The sequence below is a fragment of the Armigeres subalbatus genome, chromosome 3, assembly GCF_024139115.2.
Source record: "Armigeres subalbatus isolate Guangzhou_Male chromosome 3, GZ_Asu_2, whole genome shotgun sequence".
Lineage (NCBI taxonomy): Eukaryota > Metazoa > Arthropoda > Insecta > Diptera > Culicidae > Armigeres > Armigeres subalbatus.
Genome location: NC_085141.1, coordinates 194,154,968 through 194,171,051, shown reverse-complemented (window position 1 = coordinate 194,171,051; position 16,084 = coordinate 194,154,968). Strand labels below are relative to the sequence as shown.

The following is a 16,084-nucleotide window of genomic DNA, read 5'->3' as shown; positions in this document are numbered from 1 at the left end:
TCTAGAACCGGATACCGTTGACGAGACTCGTACTTGACTGCTCTGTTTCATGCCCGATCTATCGCGTTCATCAGGTTGCATCGGTAGTCCAGTGCGCATGTCACTTAGGTTTTCTCACTTTTTTCGATAAAGGCATTCTTGATAGCCGTGTATGATGTGATGCCGCTCAAATAAATATAACCTTAAATAATAGATTTCTTTTTGGATTTCGGATTTTTTTTATGAATAACTGTACACAGGTTCTTAAAAATGAAAATTTTCTGTAAAATTTGTCAAATCGACGTTTCATTCGCGCATTTATGGCTTTCAACGATTCTTAGGATATCATCGGAATACACGTACTTCATCAGATACACCTAACATCTTTCAATGGTTTTGTTGCATTGATGTGATAAAAGTTGACTTTCACAATAAAGCACTATCAATTTATCATTCTCAGCTGTTTTCATATTTGTTTCGATTAATTGAAATTTCCTTTCGATATTTGGTATGTATAAATTACACATTTTATCAACTGCATAATTTGCCTCGATTTCCCTAGATACTATATTAGTTTGTTATCACGTTAGGTTAGTAAAAAAGCTACCCGACATTTTAAGTTTTTCATGCTTGACCTTACAAAAATAACACCTCTCTTATTATCTAACAAGTATAAATTCTCTGGTTTACATCACGATTATTGTTTGTTTTAATTGAAGCCTCACAAAAGCTCGATGATGTGATTTGATTGAGTTAAAATTTTGTTTGGTTCGATAAAGCTATGAGTTAGTAGGGGCCATAACCGAAGCAGACATCACACACTTGTCCTGAAACGAGAGTCTCATTAGTTTGCAACATGCTAAAAAATAATTAAAATGTTGGGAATAACAAATTTAAAAACAAACGAATATTTGGTGTACGTTCCATATTTAGTTGTTGTATAATAAGTGGAAAAACACTTATACTATGTTTTCACTAAAAGCTTGAAACGGGCCGAAAACATACTAAGTAAGCACTTATGGAGGGAGGGGGTTTGTCGTTTTCTTACCCTTCATACAAAGAAAAAATAATGTGAATGAAAATAAAATCATACATGGGGAGGTGGGGTTGAAAAACCCAGAAAAATGATCCGTATGTAATAAGTGTACGAATATGTACGTATGTAATAAGTGTACGAGCCCCTAACCCCTGTCGGCTATCTTGGTGAGAATTGTCCCTAGTAGCCTTGGGAGCAAAGGTGAAGAATTGCCAATGCGGAGATGGCGAGTTCGATTCTCGATCCGATTTAGGATGTTTCCGGGTTGGTAGCATTCTGTATCCAATGCACTTGCCACACAAGATACATACTCATGCAATGGCGGGCATAGAAAAACTTTCAATTAATAACTGAGGCAATGCTAATAGAATACTAAGTTGAAAAGCAGGCCAAGTTCCAGTTGAAATGATGAACCATTGGAGAAAAAGAAATTGACAATTGTTTTGTCGGATTTCGGAATAAAATGTTATTCAGTCTGCAGTTCGAACATAGCATTACCCAGGTAGCCATAAGCATTAACATTAGTTGAACTTGCATACATATAGCTAACAAACTCTTTTAAAACAAGCCCGGCTAACGAGTTTTAACTGAGGTTTATCTTTATCAGGCTATATAGATTTCTTCGCAACGGCCTATATTTAACAGAGCTATGGTATTCGCTTGCGTTTAATCAAGTACTGTCAAGTACTGTGCAAATCTTTACAGGTTTTCAACGAAGCTTTAAATGAGAGTATAGGATGTATAAGTTACTACATGTGCCACACAGTACACATCAAAGAAAGCGAAGTTAAAAATAATATAAACTATACTGCAACAATCTAAACATAAGAAATCCCACTCTTTGTATTTTCAAATGTTCAAATGCTATGTATGATGATTCTTGGGTTGGTTCACGTAAAATGCCAATAATTACCAATGCAAACTATAATGGTATTTAGGGAACATAAATCAATCTGAAATATCGAATATGACTGACTCAGGTGGTGCCGGTTCAGGCGCTTGTTGGCTAGGATCCTTTTGTACTCTGAAGCAGATAGAAATCCAGTTTTTACTACTTGTTCTGGCGTTGCTGGCTCTGCAAAAATATAATACAAAATTTCTATATTAGATAAGGAATTAAGTGTTACAGATATGTTACATTATCTTATGTTTCAACCTGAAACATTTCCATTTTGTGATAACTTCTCTTCTCTATAAATATACCTATTTGGCAAGAACTCTTTTTGAATTATATAAAATTTAAATTGAAGGGGAGGAGGTTCGGATGTTTTGTGCTCAATATCAAACCGGATGGGGATCTTTGCTTTGAACTAGGGACAAATCTTTTTTTTTTTACAAAAAACAGAAACACGGAAGTGTTTTTATTGCCTTTTTCAAAGTGTCATAAATTAACGTGATTTAATTCAAAAAGTGAGTACCAATGCATATTTACACAGTAAATTTAATCTATTTTGAGGCTTAATGACGATTGCCATTAAAATTTAAGCGCGAATTTTTTTTCTTCATTTTCCAAAAAGGCTGCGAAATTCGGTTGTGGGCACTTTTATTGGTTGAATTATGGGCACCCTTATTTTATTGACAAATCATTCCATATCGTTTAAGTTGTCCCCATACTTATTTAAAATGACGTTTTTTTGCAGTTTTTATAATTATTTAGACATTATTGATTGAAATAATGGGCAAATGGGCACGGCAAATGCTGGGTAAAGCGTACCATTGGTACTTCGCGTACCTGAAGGAATAAAATAGACCCCATCTCGCGGTTCTTAGCCTCTTACCCAGCAACTCCTATCCCTACCTCCCCGCGGTGCTGGCCGGGGTACGAGCAACCTTAGGGAAGTTCGGGTTACCAACCCCGGTGGGAACTATGGTCGTATGCTGACAGAGAAGGGGGGGGGGGGGTTTGCTCCTCTCCGGAGGTGCAAATCTTACTGAGCGTCTGTTCTCCATGTCAGGATCGGCTCACAACAGCGTCTGTTCTCCATGTTAGGGGCGGCTGATCATCGTCCGAGTGCCAGCGAGGGACTCTAAGTGAAACTGTGCACCATGGTCCACCGGAAATAAGGAGGAATGGTTTTTAGGGGGTTTGGTGTCAGGCCCTGCAAGCCAGCAAAAAAAAAAAACTCACGCAACGAATAATCAACAAGAGAGTACGGACCGGAACCAACGGCGAAGACCACTGCGACGAAAAGGGACTAGCGATTGGAAACTCGGTTCGTGGAACTGCAAATCTCTCAACTTCATCGGAAGCACACGCATACTCGCCGATGTGCTCAAGGACCGTGGATTCGGAATCGTAGCGCTGCAGGAAGTTTGTTGGAAGGGATCAATGCACTATGGGGCGGCTCCATACAAGTAGGTGGCCGAAAATATTTTCATTTCATTTCTGCAATATTTCACACTTATATCGTAGATTATTGTCTAAAAGATGTGAAATACTTGTTTTGCAGGTCGTTATTACTTCTAAGGTCTCCAAACTCCCTGGAATACAGACCTTTGATCTCTATGGAATATATCCCTTTTATCTACGAATGTCTCATGTACACAGCAGTCTTTAGATGTGTATTTTATTGCAGCGCAGACCTGTAGAGTTCAAACTAGAAAATTGTATACTGTTTTTATGTGAATTGAGTTGTACAGATGTTCTAAGTTGCACAAGGACTCCGTCAAATACAGGCCATTGCATCTACATACGTAACAGGTTGTCTTTGTAGGATTTTTCAGATTGGTTCAGGCTCTTAACCCGTAAAACAAGTAAAGGGAATACAATATAAAGCTCTATTAAAGCTAAACGAACTCCATGCAGTAAAAGCTTCAAGATATATAAGTATACTAATATATTATTTATTCATTATGTACATGAACATCCTCAACAAAATCATCATTTATTTCTTCAAGATCGATTAAAATATCTGCTATGGTATATTTTTCTGTACTCGAATCTGTTGTATTGCAAGAAGTTTCAGTCACTAAAAAACATTCTGGAAGCGTGATCTCGGTTTTTTAAAATATGGCCTATCACTTTCACCATACTCGTATCACTTCTGTTGTAGGCAGTTCTTCTTGCTCCCAGTAGCGCTTTTTCTATGGTATCCTCTCTTGGATCCATTAGCTCGTCATTAATTCTTCTGCGCTTCGTACGCTCACTTAAATCCTCAAATTGTTTTGATGGCCTTCCACGAGATGTTGAAGCCACTGCACAATGGGGAAATCCGATTTCAAAGGTGGAAAAAATTGATAACTTTCTTCACGAACAACTTACAGAAGAGATCAAGAGCTTATTCGAAAGGGAATTTTGCAAAGAATTCAGTGAGCGCTGTTTCATGGACGTGGGACGCTTCTGTATGTAGTTATTGAGCTCGGTTTGCCCTAATGCCCCATATATCGCGAGTTTCCAAACTATTTGTTATTTTATCTTTAAGACATTGTTCTAAAATTGTGTTTATCTCTTCACTGTGGATCCACAGAAGGGCACTTAATATATTTTGTTGGTAAAAGTTAGAAATTTAAGGGATTTTGGGGTCAAATACGCATCAAAGTGCATTTTATGTGAAATTTTCATGTATTGTGTAAGAAATAGTAATATTTACAGATCAGTGTTGATATTATTGTCTCAAAGTGTTGAACAGATATTGACAAATGTTTGCCGAACAAAAATTAATTAAATAAATCGTTTCACAAATGTTTTATTTGGTTATTTATTGAGTAAAAAACGATTTTTAAAAACTTTTGAATAGCACCGATGCCAAACATTTCCAAACCATACCCGATAGCACAACTAGACAAGAATAGTCATATGTTATGAGTCTTGATGTGATCATAGATAGGAGGTGATGGGAGATACTCTTTTTTCTTACCTTTTGCCCAAATTCCCCTATGAAATAATATAGCTCAATGATTCTGAGGAAGGAAATGATGTTGTAATGTTTATTCAATTGATATTTTCCAATGATATAATGAAAATAACTAATAATCATATAAATCATTGAAAATATTGAATTATACGGGATTTAGGGGTCATACAGCTAATTTAATTTAACTTTTTATACAAAATACTATAACTTTTCTCACGAGCGACTCACAGATAAGGTTAAGGGGTTAAGCGAATTTTCCTAGAAATTTAGTGAGTGACGTTTCATCGAATGGTCATTTAGGGTTAATATACGGTGATTAAAAACTTGTAAGCATTGATGTAGCTCTACATATGGTCAATTTTGGTGAAATCTACTGCCTATTGATTATTCAGATATTTACAGATAATAGTTGATATTATTGTCATAATTTTTTTAACAGAAATTGATACCATAAATGTCATTAAAAAAGAATTTTTCCTATCGATTCCCATCTATTATCACATCGACTAATATATTTACTCTTATCTAGTTGTGTAAACGGGTGTGGTTTGGGAATGATTGGCATCGGCACTTTTCAGAAGCATTTAAAAAATCGGGTTTTACACAATAAATTACAAAACACTTGTGAAATTATTTACATCATTAGTAATTGTTTCGCAAACATTTATCAATGTCTGTAGAACATTTTGGGAGAACAAAAATATTTCTATTAATTTTCACAGAATACATGAAAAGTTCACGTAAAGTGCAATTTAATACTTATTTGACCCCAAAATCCCTTAAATTTCCAACTTTAGCCAACAAATCATGTATAGTGCTTTTCTATGGATCTATAATGAAGAGGAGAACACATCTTTAGTACAATACTTGGAAGATAAAAGCACGAAAAATATGATAAACTGTGATGTATGGGACATTGGGGCAAAACGAGCTTAATAACTACATACAGAAGTGTCTCACGTCTATGAAACATCTCTCACTGAATTTCTTGGAAAATTCGCTTCCGAATAAGCCCTTAACCTTATCTGTGAGTCGCTCGTGAGAAAAGTTATAGTATTTTGTATAAAAAGTTACATTAAATGAGCTGTATGACCCCTAAATCCCCTATAATTCAATATTTTTAATGATTTATATGATTATTAGTTATTTTCATTATATCATTAAAAAATATCAATTAAATAAACATTAAAACATCATTTCCTTGCTTAGAATCATTGAGCTATATTATTTCATAGGGGAATTTGGGCAAAAAGGTAAGAAAAAAGTGTATCTCCCATCACCTCCTATCTATGATCACATCAAGACTCATAACATATGACTATTCTTGTCTAGTTGTGCTATCGGGTATGGTTTGGAAATGTTTGGCATCGGTGCTATTCAAAAGTTTTTAAAAATCGTTTTTAACTCAATAAATAACCAAGTAAAACATTTGTGAAACGATTTATTTCATTAATTTTTGTTCGGTAAACATTTGTCAATATCCGTTCAACACATTGAGACAATAATATCAACACTTATCTGTAAATATTACTATTTCTTACAGAATACATGAAAATTTCACTTAAAATGCACTTTGATGCGTATTTTACCCCAAAGTCCCTTAAATTTCCAACTTTTACCATCAAAATATATTTAGTGCCCTTCTGTGGATCCACAGTGAAGAGATAAACTCAATTTTAGAACAATGTCTTAAAGATAAAATGACAAATAGTTTGGAAACTCGCGATATATGGGGCATTAGGGCAAACCGAGCTCAATAACTACATACAGAAGCGTCCCACGTCCATGAAACAGCGCTCACTGAATTCTTTGCAAAATTCCCTTTCGAATAAGCTCTTGATCTCTTCTGTAAGTTGTTCGTGAAGAAAGTTATCAATTTTTTCCACCTTTGAAATCGGATTTCCCCATTGTGCACTGGCTCTGGCTCAGCATGATAAAATTCTTCTAATTCAAATTCTGTGTCAAGCCATTCCTCATTATATGAGTCAAAGAAAGTTTTGGACCGGGATGCGGCCTGCCATTTTTTTCAAATTTCAAATGCAGATTTTTCAATTTTGTATGGAGTTGACTCTTTTTTTGTTTATCCACAGCGAAGCTTTGGCAGATATATTCCAAAGCTTTTTCAACGCGATCTACCTGACGTCCCTCGTGAGCTCTAAATACTTCAATGAGTTGCCTATAATTCATGATTCACCAAATAATAAGTACAAACACTTCACACGATTTACCTTCGCAATCACAGCTCACTATGCACTCAGATAGACATTCATAAATGTTCTGTTTATTTATTTCACCTAGGTACATACCAATAATTATCGAAAGATGTCCTTAGGTACAGACATGTTTGCTTCTTGTATTCACATATTGGATTTTAATTAATATCAAAATTTTACTTTTTATGAAATAATTTCAAATGAAGCCTAGAGTATTTTCGTAACCCTCAAGAGCATATTGTTTTTTTTCATATTTATTTGCTTGATACTTGATAGATAATGAGTTGCCTCCTCTTGGTGAGCCTACGCCAAATGGAGTATCATATAGCTGCATTAGCTATCGTGTACACGGCCTACCACGAAGCCTACGACACTTTTCGTGTTATTTACTATCTCTATTTTAACTGTTCTTGATGCTCTTTTGTCATACGCATGGGATTTGTATCCAGCCCATCACAGTCTGCCGTGTATTATGAGAATAATTACATTTAATGTTTCAAAATTAATGACTTTTTTTTAGAAAAAGTGATCGGAATCGCAGATTTGCAGCCATAAGCAGCTGGAATTTGTTTAAATGCCTTCTGGGAGGTCCAAAGAAAGTCGTAGTGGTAGTCGCTAAGCGAAACTTTGAGAAACTTTTTTTGTATGGAACTTTTTGAATGAAATTTTTTTTTTCTTCGTGTCATTTTCGGATGTTCCACTACCTATTTTCCCATAACTAACCGGTTCTTCGCAAGTCCATGAAACAAGCTTTCAGAAACTTTTTAAAGAGTTGGAAAAGAGCTACTGTAGCCGAAGATATTGACAGTTGAATAATGCATTGATTTTTCAAGAACTAAAAAGTGTCTGGCTCTAATGCCTATATCTTGATAACCATATGGCTTAGAGTGCTGATATGCTGGGGTTTAATGCTCCAAAGCATTAGCATTTAGTAGGTCAACTTGAATTACGAATCAGAGAAAGTCGATTTTTTTTATTTTCGGCCACCTGATTCCCCATAGTGAATGGTGCGAACGTTTAGAGGTAATCATACCATCTACCAGAGCTGCGGCAACACACACGAGCTGGGAACAGCTTTCATAGTGATGGGCGAGATGCAAAGGCGCGTGATCGGGTGGTGACCGATAAACGAGAGAATGTGCAGGTTGAGGATCAAAGGCCGGTTCTTCAACTTCAGCATAATCAACGTCCATAGCCCACACTCCGGAAGAACTGATGATGATAAGGACGCATTCTACGCGCAGCTGGAACGTGAGTACGATAGCTGCCCACGCCACGACGTCAAAATCATCATAGGAGATTTGAACCAAGTTGGTTGGTTGGCCAAGAGGAGGAGTTTAGACCGACTATTGGGAAGTTCAGCGCACACCGGCTGACGAACGAAAACGGCCTACGACTAACTGATTTCTCTGCCTCCAAGAATATGGCCATTTGCAGCACCTACTTCCAACACAGCCTTCCGTATCGGTACACCTGGGGATCACCACTGCAGACAGAATTACAAATCGACCACGTTCTGATTGATGGACGGCACTTCTCCGACATTATCGACGTCAGGACATATCGTCGCGCTAACATCGACTCTGACCACTATCTGGTGATGGTTAAACTGCGCCCAAAACTATCCGTCATCAACAATGTTCGGTACCGACGACCGCCGCGGTACGACCTAGAGCGACTGAAGCAACCTGATGTCGCCACTGCATACGCGCAGCATCTCGAGGCAGCGTTGCCGGAAGAGGGTGAGCTCGATGGGGCCCCTCTTGAAGAATGCTGGAATACAGTTAAAGCAGCCATTAACGACGCAGCGGAGAACAACGTCGGGTATATGAAACGAAGTCGACGGAACGATTGGTTCGACGAAGAGTGCAGATAGATTCTGGAGGAGAAGGACGCAGCGCGTTTTACCGAAAATCTCAACAGCAGAACTGTTCGGTAAATAATTTAACTGATTTTCGGTGATTTTGACAGTTGAGCAATGGAAAAAATTACAGCGGGACACAAATCGTGGACATGCAAAGGGCCGGCCAGAAGTAGCCCACGTAAGCGCACTTGGTGGAAAGCCGGACAATTTTTTTTCGTGATTTTCGTGAAGCCCATATTTTTTTTTTAAATTTAACATAGGGCAGAGAACCATTTGGGCAGCACCCCCTATTCCCGTCCGCAACGTTTATTACTCGAGCGCAATAAAACATAATTACTTGTTTTTTGGTACATGATTAGTTTTTGTCGATATCTAGTGATGTACAAAAACGCAATATCAGGTTTAATTCGGGATTTGTATGAGGGCCCGCCCGAGGGCCCGCCACTGTGAGGCGGTGCGGCGAAGTTGGCCGTGAAGCGAATATGTGCGATGAAGCACTATAGTGCACGCTATGTGGAAAACACGGGAAGTTTGAGCAGTGACAAACTGGTTGCGGTTCTGTCACGAGCGTGTAACACTATACCATGCCGTGGAAGGGGCAACTGCGGAATTGCAAGCCCCAGGTATACTGGCGGAACTTGCAAATCTGAACTTCAGAACTAGAAGAAGCAATGTGCACATTCGGCGGAAGTGAGGGAGGAACGCATCTAGTTATTCAAAGCGGCAAGACTTGACCTAAACAAGACCATCGAAGAAAGCAAGAAAACCGGCTTCGACAGACTGTGCCAGAGCGCCATGGAGAGACGCCTATCAGGTGGTGATATAAAGCCGAAATAAGAGGAATACTGACACCTTCCGAGCGATGTTCAAAACACATGGTCCTGACGGGATCCGGTACGATTGTGACAGCAAATCTGTACGATTTTTATTGACTACTTGACACATCCTATCCTTGCTCCCAAGTAATTAAAAGTACCTTCAATAGTGCATTTTTCGCTTAATCAGCGCAGTGAAGCTGATTAAGCGAAAATCGTACTTTTAAAGGAAGGTTACTTGGGCTAGTACATTGAGTAGGAACGGTGTGGATTAGATTATCGCCCAAAGTTCACATACAGACGAGGCCAGGATCGAACGTCGCACAGAGTTTAAAGTTACGAACTCAGTCATCAACAAGGCCATTAAAGTGAGCACAAGAGCGTTCTTTGGTAGAATCTGCCAGAGTTCCTATGGGCTGATGCCTACGGAGTGGTTAAGCCCATAGAAGTGCTAACCCCGCTCCGGCTCGGAATGTCATCGTATCTTCATAAGGTCATCGGTAGCTATTTTAGAATCAAAGTACTTCTCTATGGAACCGCGGTCAGCAGAGAGTTCATTTCACTGTAGGTGGACGAGTTAGCATCTAATATAGTCGAGCTGACCTCTCCCCGAACTAGAGCCGAATAGCTGTACAAGGAAGATAACGGGCCTGTGAGAAGTGTTACCGGCGGAATCGGTAACAATAAACGGCCTTAAAATTAGTAAAATAAACGAGTAAATAATATTGTATAAACTTGCTGTAAAAATATTAAAACTAAATAAAAACAAATTGAAAAAAAAATTTAAGTCATGTAGAATATTTATATTTCAATATAATTTAAACAAATTATGAACCCCTGGTTGTGTTAAAATTTGAGCAAATAGGGAATAGATTACGCTACAACAACACCAGATTTGGAGGAATGAGGAATTGGAAAAAGAGCATTATGAGGTTTAAGGAGATGAGAGATGGGAGAGATGTGAATGGATTTGGAGACTTCGGATTGCAAGAGATGGAGAGAAGCGCGCTTGGACTCGAGACACTTATCACACTTAATTTATTTCACCGAGCCCGGCAAAATAAATTGCCGAGAATCCAACAGCTGAGAGCTCGGTAAAAATCTCGTTAAAAGTTCAAATTGCCGACTGGGCTGCAAAACGTGTAGTCTTGTCAGCTGTCAAATTTTACCGGGCGATCGGCAAATGAATTACCGAGTGCTTCAGCATATATTTTTACCGAGATTCAGTCAATGATTGTTTTTTTTTTCGTTTATTATGCCAAATGCAAAAAAAAATATAAGCAATAAAAATATGAAATATATTTATTTTGAATATTTATAACACATGTTATTTCGTATAAGGAATCTTACGGTGGGTACTAGACATATTTTTGAAATGGTTGATCGATGGTACATTGCGTGATTGAGACTGAATTGCATCTTATACACACTTAAAATAAATCGCCGAATTCGGTAAAATTTTACCGAAATCTCAACAACAGAACTGTTCGGTAAATAATTTAACTGATTTTCGGTGATTTTGACAGTTGAGCAATGGAAAAAATTACAAAAAATCTGTAAAATAAATTACCGAACAGTTCTGCTGTTGAGATTTCGGTAAAATTTACCGAATACGGTGAAATGAGTTAAGTGTGTACATCCATTGCCACCTTCGATCGTGCTGCATATTGTGATTTCACGTGCAACCGGAGACAATAATGCACGAATTCAATGATGATGCAATAGCACGATGGTTTGGTTTAAGCGGCGCGACGTTATACAATGCAACTAACTGAGAAAATGATAACATTTTTCAATGTGGTAATCACCCGTTTAATATTGGAATACTTACATAAAATACATTCTTTCGAAAAGCCAAAAAGTAGTTGAATCCATTTTTTTTACTTTTGTGCGTTGTTGTTACAAGTTTGTATTTGACGTTTTACACTTTTCCGAATCTCGGCTAATATATTGTTTCACCGATTTGAATTGCAAAATATGTTACCGAATTTCGGTGATTCATTTTCTTTGCGGATCTTCGGCAATCAGAAATTAGAAAAACAATGTAAATGTCAAATTTTGACGATATATCAGTCAAATGAGAATTTGCCGACCACATTCGTCATTTCCATTTACCGAGATAAATTTTAGAGATTAAGTGTGTAAGTCCGGTATAGAAAGCGAACAACACGTATTTTAAAAAAGCTCCTCACAAGCCAGTGGTTGAATTGGGTAGTGAAAAATCAAAAGTGGAGTGCGTGGGACGCTAAGGAAAGTCTTTCAAGTTGCGAACAATAATTTAGTCACACCGTGAGGTCCGATCTCTCCTCGTCGATTGGGAGTAAGATTGTCTTTCCCACGCCATCTCTACGCCTTGTCCACGCTCTGCTGCTTTCAAGCGTGCCCTCGGTTCTAAAGACACCCAAGTTCCTAGACAACCGCCAAGCGATCCTAGAAGATATGTTCAACCCTGTCATAACCCTGTACAGTGAACGTTCGCTAATTGGGTTTTTTTTCTAGTTGGGGCGCTTTTTTGTTGGGGATTCGCTAATTGGGGCGAAACCCAATTAAAAAGCAGCTAAATGTCAGAATGTGATGTCAAAAACGCGTTGACGTTTTGTTTCCGTGTTTGGCATGATCGATATTTTCTGGCGCGAGAAATATTCCTTTGTTCAATGCAAAAAGTAAACAACATTGACGCTTGTCAAAACGCCCCAACTAGCGAACGGCTTTCGCTAGTTGGGGTAAGGTCATGCCCCAATTAGCGAACGATCACTGTATACAGTGCACATCTCCACGCAACACCTAAAAAAAATCGTCTCTGGGGGGGTTTTATGTCCCTGGCGAGGATAGGCCCTAAATATCAATGATGGAAAAATCAGTACGTTTTGACAGTTTGTGTACCTAACATGTTTGGGAACGAAACAAAGGGAACCGCAGCGATAACCTTTCTCTATGGTTTATTACCTCTACTAAGTAACATTCGCTCTATATACGGAACTGTTAGGTAGGACGTGATGCGAATATTGCAATAATGCATGGCAAACTACTAGGTTTCCTTTCCTGTTGTTGGACAATACGCGTGAATAGAATTTGATCTAAATAATTACATTATGAAGGGATGCTTACCGATTCGAATCGACGGTATTAGGCGCTTCTGTTTCTGGTGCAGTTCCGTATGCTGCGGAAAACATCGAAGGCCTACGGACGTGCCAATCGTGGTGCCCTCTGATAGAGAGGTATACGCTGAGACTTTTCATTAGCGCTATTCGGACCTGAAACATAAATCAAAATTAATTATCATCAAGCTAACTTAGTGAACCAAGATCTACCTCTCCGTTTAGGAAACAGTACAGCAGTGCAATAAAAAATCCCTGGAACGACGTTAGGAAGTGCGTTACGTACGACCAAATGGCAAACTCCAGCGCCGTTTTGTCTAGAGGTGCCTCAGTCATGTTGAGTAAATTGGTTATTCCTAATAATGGCACTAGTACGACGGCCGCACGCACTGCTTTTCTAACTTGTTCTACGTCGCTTGTGTGACTTTGACGCAATTTAACAATTAACACTCTTATGATATTGAGTAAAAATATGAAATTTAACTGCAATAGGATAGAAGTAAACAATTAATTTACTGAACAAGAAGGGCAAACGAAACCGACTCACCAGAACTACTGCTAATCTTGGACCTTCCAAAATCCAGTAATAAGGCGTTAGGTTATATCCCCACCAGCATCTTATTGTCCAGTAAAGCAAAAAAGTCATTGTAAAAAAAGGGTATGATTAGTAGTTTTTTCAATGTTGTTGAAAATATGAAAAGATAGAATGCAGAATGTATTAAATGATATCTGTAATAATAATCATTTCCACGATGGAAAACAAGTGATTAATGTATAATTATTAAACGGTTATTGTATAATTATTGAAAAAAAAACGAATGTCGAGATAATTGTGATCTGCAAAAAAAAGTTTGTGGAATTCCGAGATTATCTTCGGATTCATAGTTGGGCTTTTGCCTAAAGTTTGCCGGTTGGGATATTTCCTTTCAAATCGTCAAAGTTTTTCAGTTTTTTCCTGCATCAAATATTTTATAAAAGTTTGCGGTAACTCATTTTATACATGAGTGGCTGGATTAACCGAGATGGTACGGTAAATGCTGGGCAATGCATTTCATTGCTAGAGGGAGATCCCCCAGCGCCGGACACCACCCAATAACGGTCACTTCTCAAAACGACACTTCCTCCACCATCTCCACACAAGATAAAGATATTGAAAAGTCCTTTACCTGCATGGAATATCAGATCCTCATGTTGTAAACTTTGTACAAGATTTGAAATTGAAGAAGGTTTGAATCAAAAATATTAAAATCAATCGAATGCATTCTCATTATGTGGAGATGGCCAATATTAGCCATATTTTGATTAACGATAATGAGTTGTTAGTAACTGTGATGAAAAATCAATTTCTGTATCCAATAGCTGCTCCCCGGGTCCGGACAGTGAGATTATTCATGTGATCAAATAGCCATTCTTCACACCAGTTTTGTTAAACTTACTTCGATTCAATTGTTTCTTCTTGATATTGTATCAGAAACTCAAAGATATAAGCAGGAACAAAAAAGGTTGGAATTTTAAATAGGATGCAAGATATTTAGCTGGAGAATCAAATAACAAAGTATCCGGTACGAGGGGACACTGACCAAAATTCACCAAAATTCATCATCAAAATACATCGTTGTAAAACATGTTCAAATCACAGCGTAAACTAAACTAAACTAAACTAATCTAAACTAAACTAAACTAAACTAAACTAAACTAAACTAAACTAAACTAAACTAAACTAAACTAAACTAAACTAAACTAAACTAAACCAAACCAAACCAAACCAAACCAAACCAAACCAAACCAAACCAAACCAAACCAAACCAAACCAAACCAAACCAAACCAAACCAAACCAAACCAAACCAAACCAAACCAAACCAAACCAAACCAAACCAAACCAAACCAAACCAAACCAAACCAAACCAAACCAAACCAAACCAAACCAAACCAAACCAAACCAAACCAAACCAAACCAAACCAAACCAAACCAAACCAAACCAAACCAAACCAAACCAAACCAAACCAAACCAAACCAAACCAAACCAAACCAAACCAAACCAAACCAAACCAAACCAAACCAAACCAAACCAAACCAAACCAAACCAAACCAAACCAAACCAAACCAAACCAAACCAAACCAAACCAAACCAAACCAAACCAAACCAAACCAAACCAAACCAAACCAAACCAAACCAAACCAAACCAAACCAAACCAAACCAAACCAACCAAACCAAACCAAACCAAACCAAACCAAACCAAACCAAACCAAACCAAACCAAACCAAACCAAACCAAACCAAACCAAACCAAACCAAACCAAACCAAACCAAACCAAACCAAACCAAACCAAACCAAACCAAACCAAACCAAACCAAACCAAACCAAACCAAACCAAACCAAACCAAACCAAACCAAACCAAACCAAACCAAACCAAACCAAACCAAACCAAACCAAACCAAACCAAACCAAACCAAACCAAACCAAACCAAACCAAACCAAACCAAACTAAACTAAACTAAACTAAACTAAACTAAACTAAACTAAACTAAACTAAACTAAACTAAACTAAACTAAACTAAACTAAACTAAACTAAACTAAACTAACTAAACTAAACTAAACTAAACTAAACTGAACTGAACTGAACTGAACTAAACTAAACTAAACTAAAGATTGAGGTTGCAGCATCGTAGTGCTGTAGGAGTTGTATTAGATGAGATCTAGTTGGTGCAGATGTTTAGGAGTAATCATACTACCCGACTAGATGTGGCAAAGTCTCCCAGCCATAGATATCACAACGCTGATATAATGTGAGAAGGTTGCCTTATTTGTAATGTTGTTAGTTGCATTTTCTCGAAAAATATTCTTGTTCGAACAAGAACAAAAATTTCTGTTTGTTGATCACAATCTGGAGACCTATAACGACCTGTAAAAATTCCAACTGCACAGAAACAATATATTTTGTATCTGATTCTGTTATAAATTTCTATGAAAATATGTTATTTTTATGATAAAGTTGTAACAAAATTTGATAGTTTTTTGTTTCCAGTAGTGCAGTTTTTGATAGAAATTTAGATATTTAAACAAAATCCTGCACCATGTTTTTATCAATTTTTGTTATAAAAGTTTAGTACAACATAATAACATAGGTTGACATAATTTTGATATGACCTTCTAGTCGGGATAACATAATAACATATGTTGATATAATTTTGATATGACCTTCTAGTCGGGTATCTACCA

General features: G+C 37.5%; 1 protein-coding gene across 9 annotated transcripts in view; it reads right to left on the bottom strand.

Annotated features, from left to right (window-relative positions):
* Window positions 1-240: 240 nt before the first annotated feature.
* The window catches only part of LOC134223825 (PDF receptor), a 140,374-nt gene continuing 124,530 nt past the window's right edge, over window positions 241-16,084 (bottom strand). For 8 of the 9 annotated variants that reach the window (XM_062703032.1, XM_062703030.1, XM_062703031.1 and 5 more), the window contains exons 9-12: window positions 13,407-13,476; window positions 13,073-13,342; window positions 12,870-13,015; window positions 241-2,090 (exon numbers count right to left, since the gene is read on the bottom strand). In XM_062703032.1, coding sequence (XP_062559016.1) covers window positions 1,964-2,090; window positions 12,870-13,015; window positions 13,073-13,342; window positions 13,407-13,476 — 613 coding nt within the window. In that variant the 3' untranslated portion in view covers window positions 241-1,963. The remainder of the gene's footprint in view (window positions 2,091-12,869; window positions 13,016-13,072; window positions 13,343-13,406; window positions 13,477-16,084) is intronic. The other variant, XM_062703037.1, reaches the window with a different exon arrangement.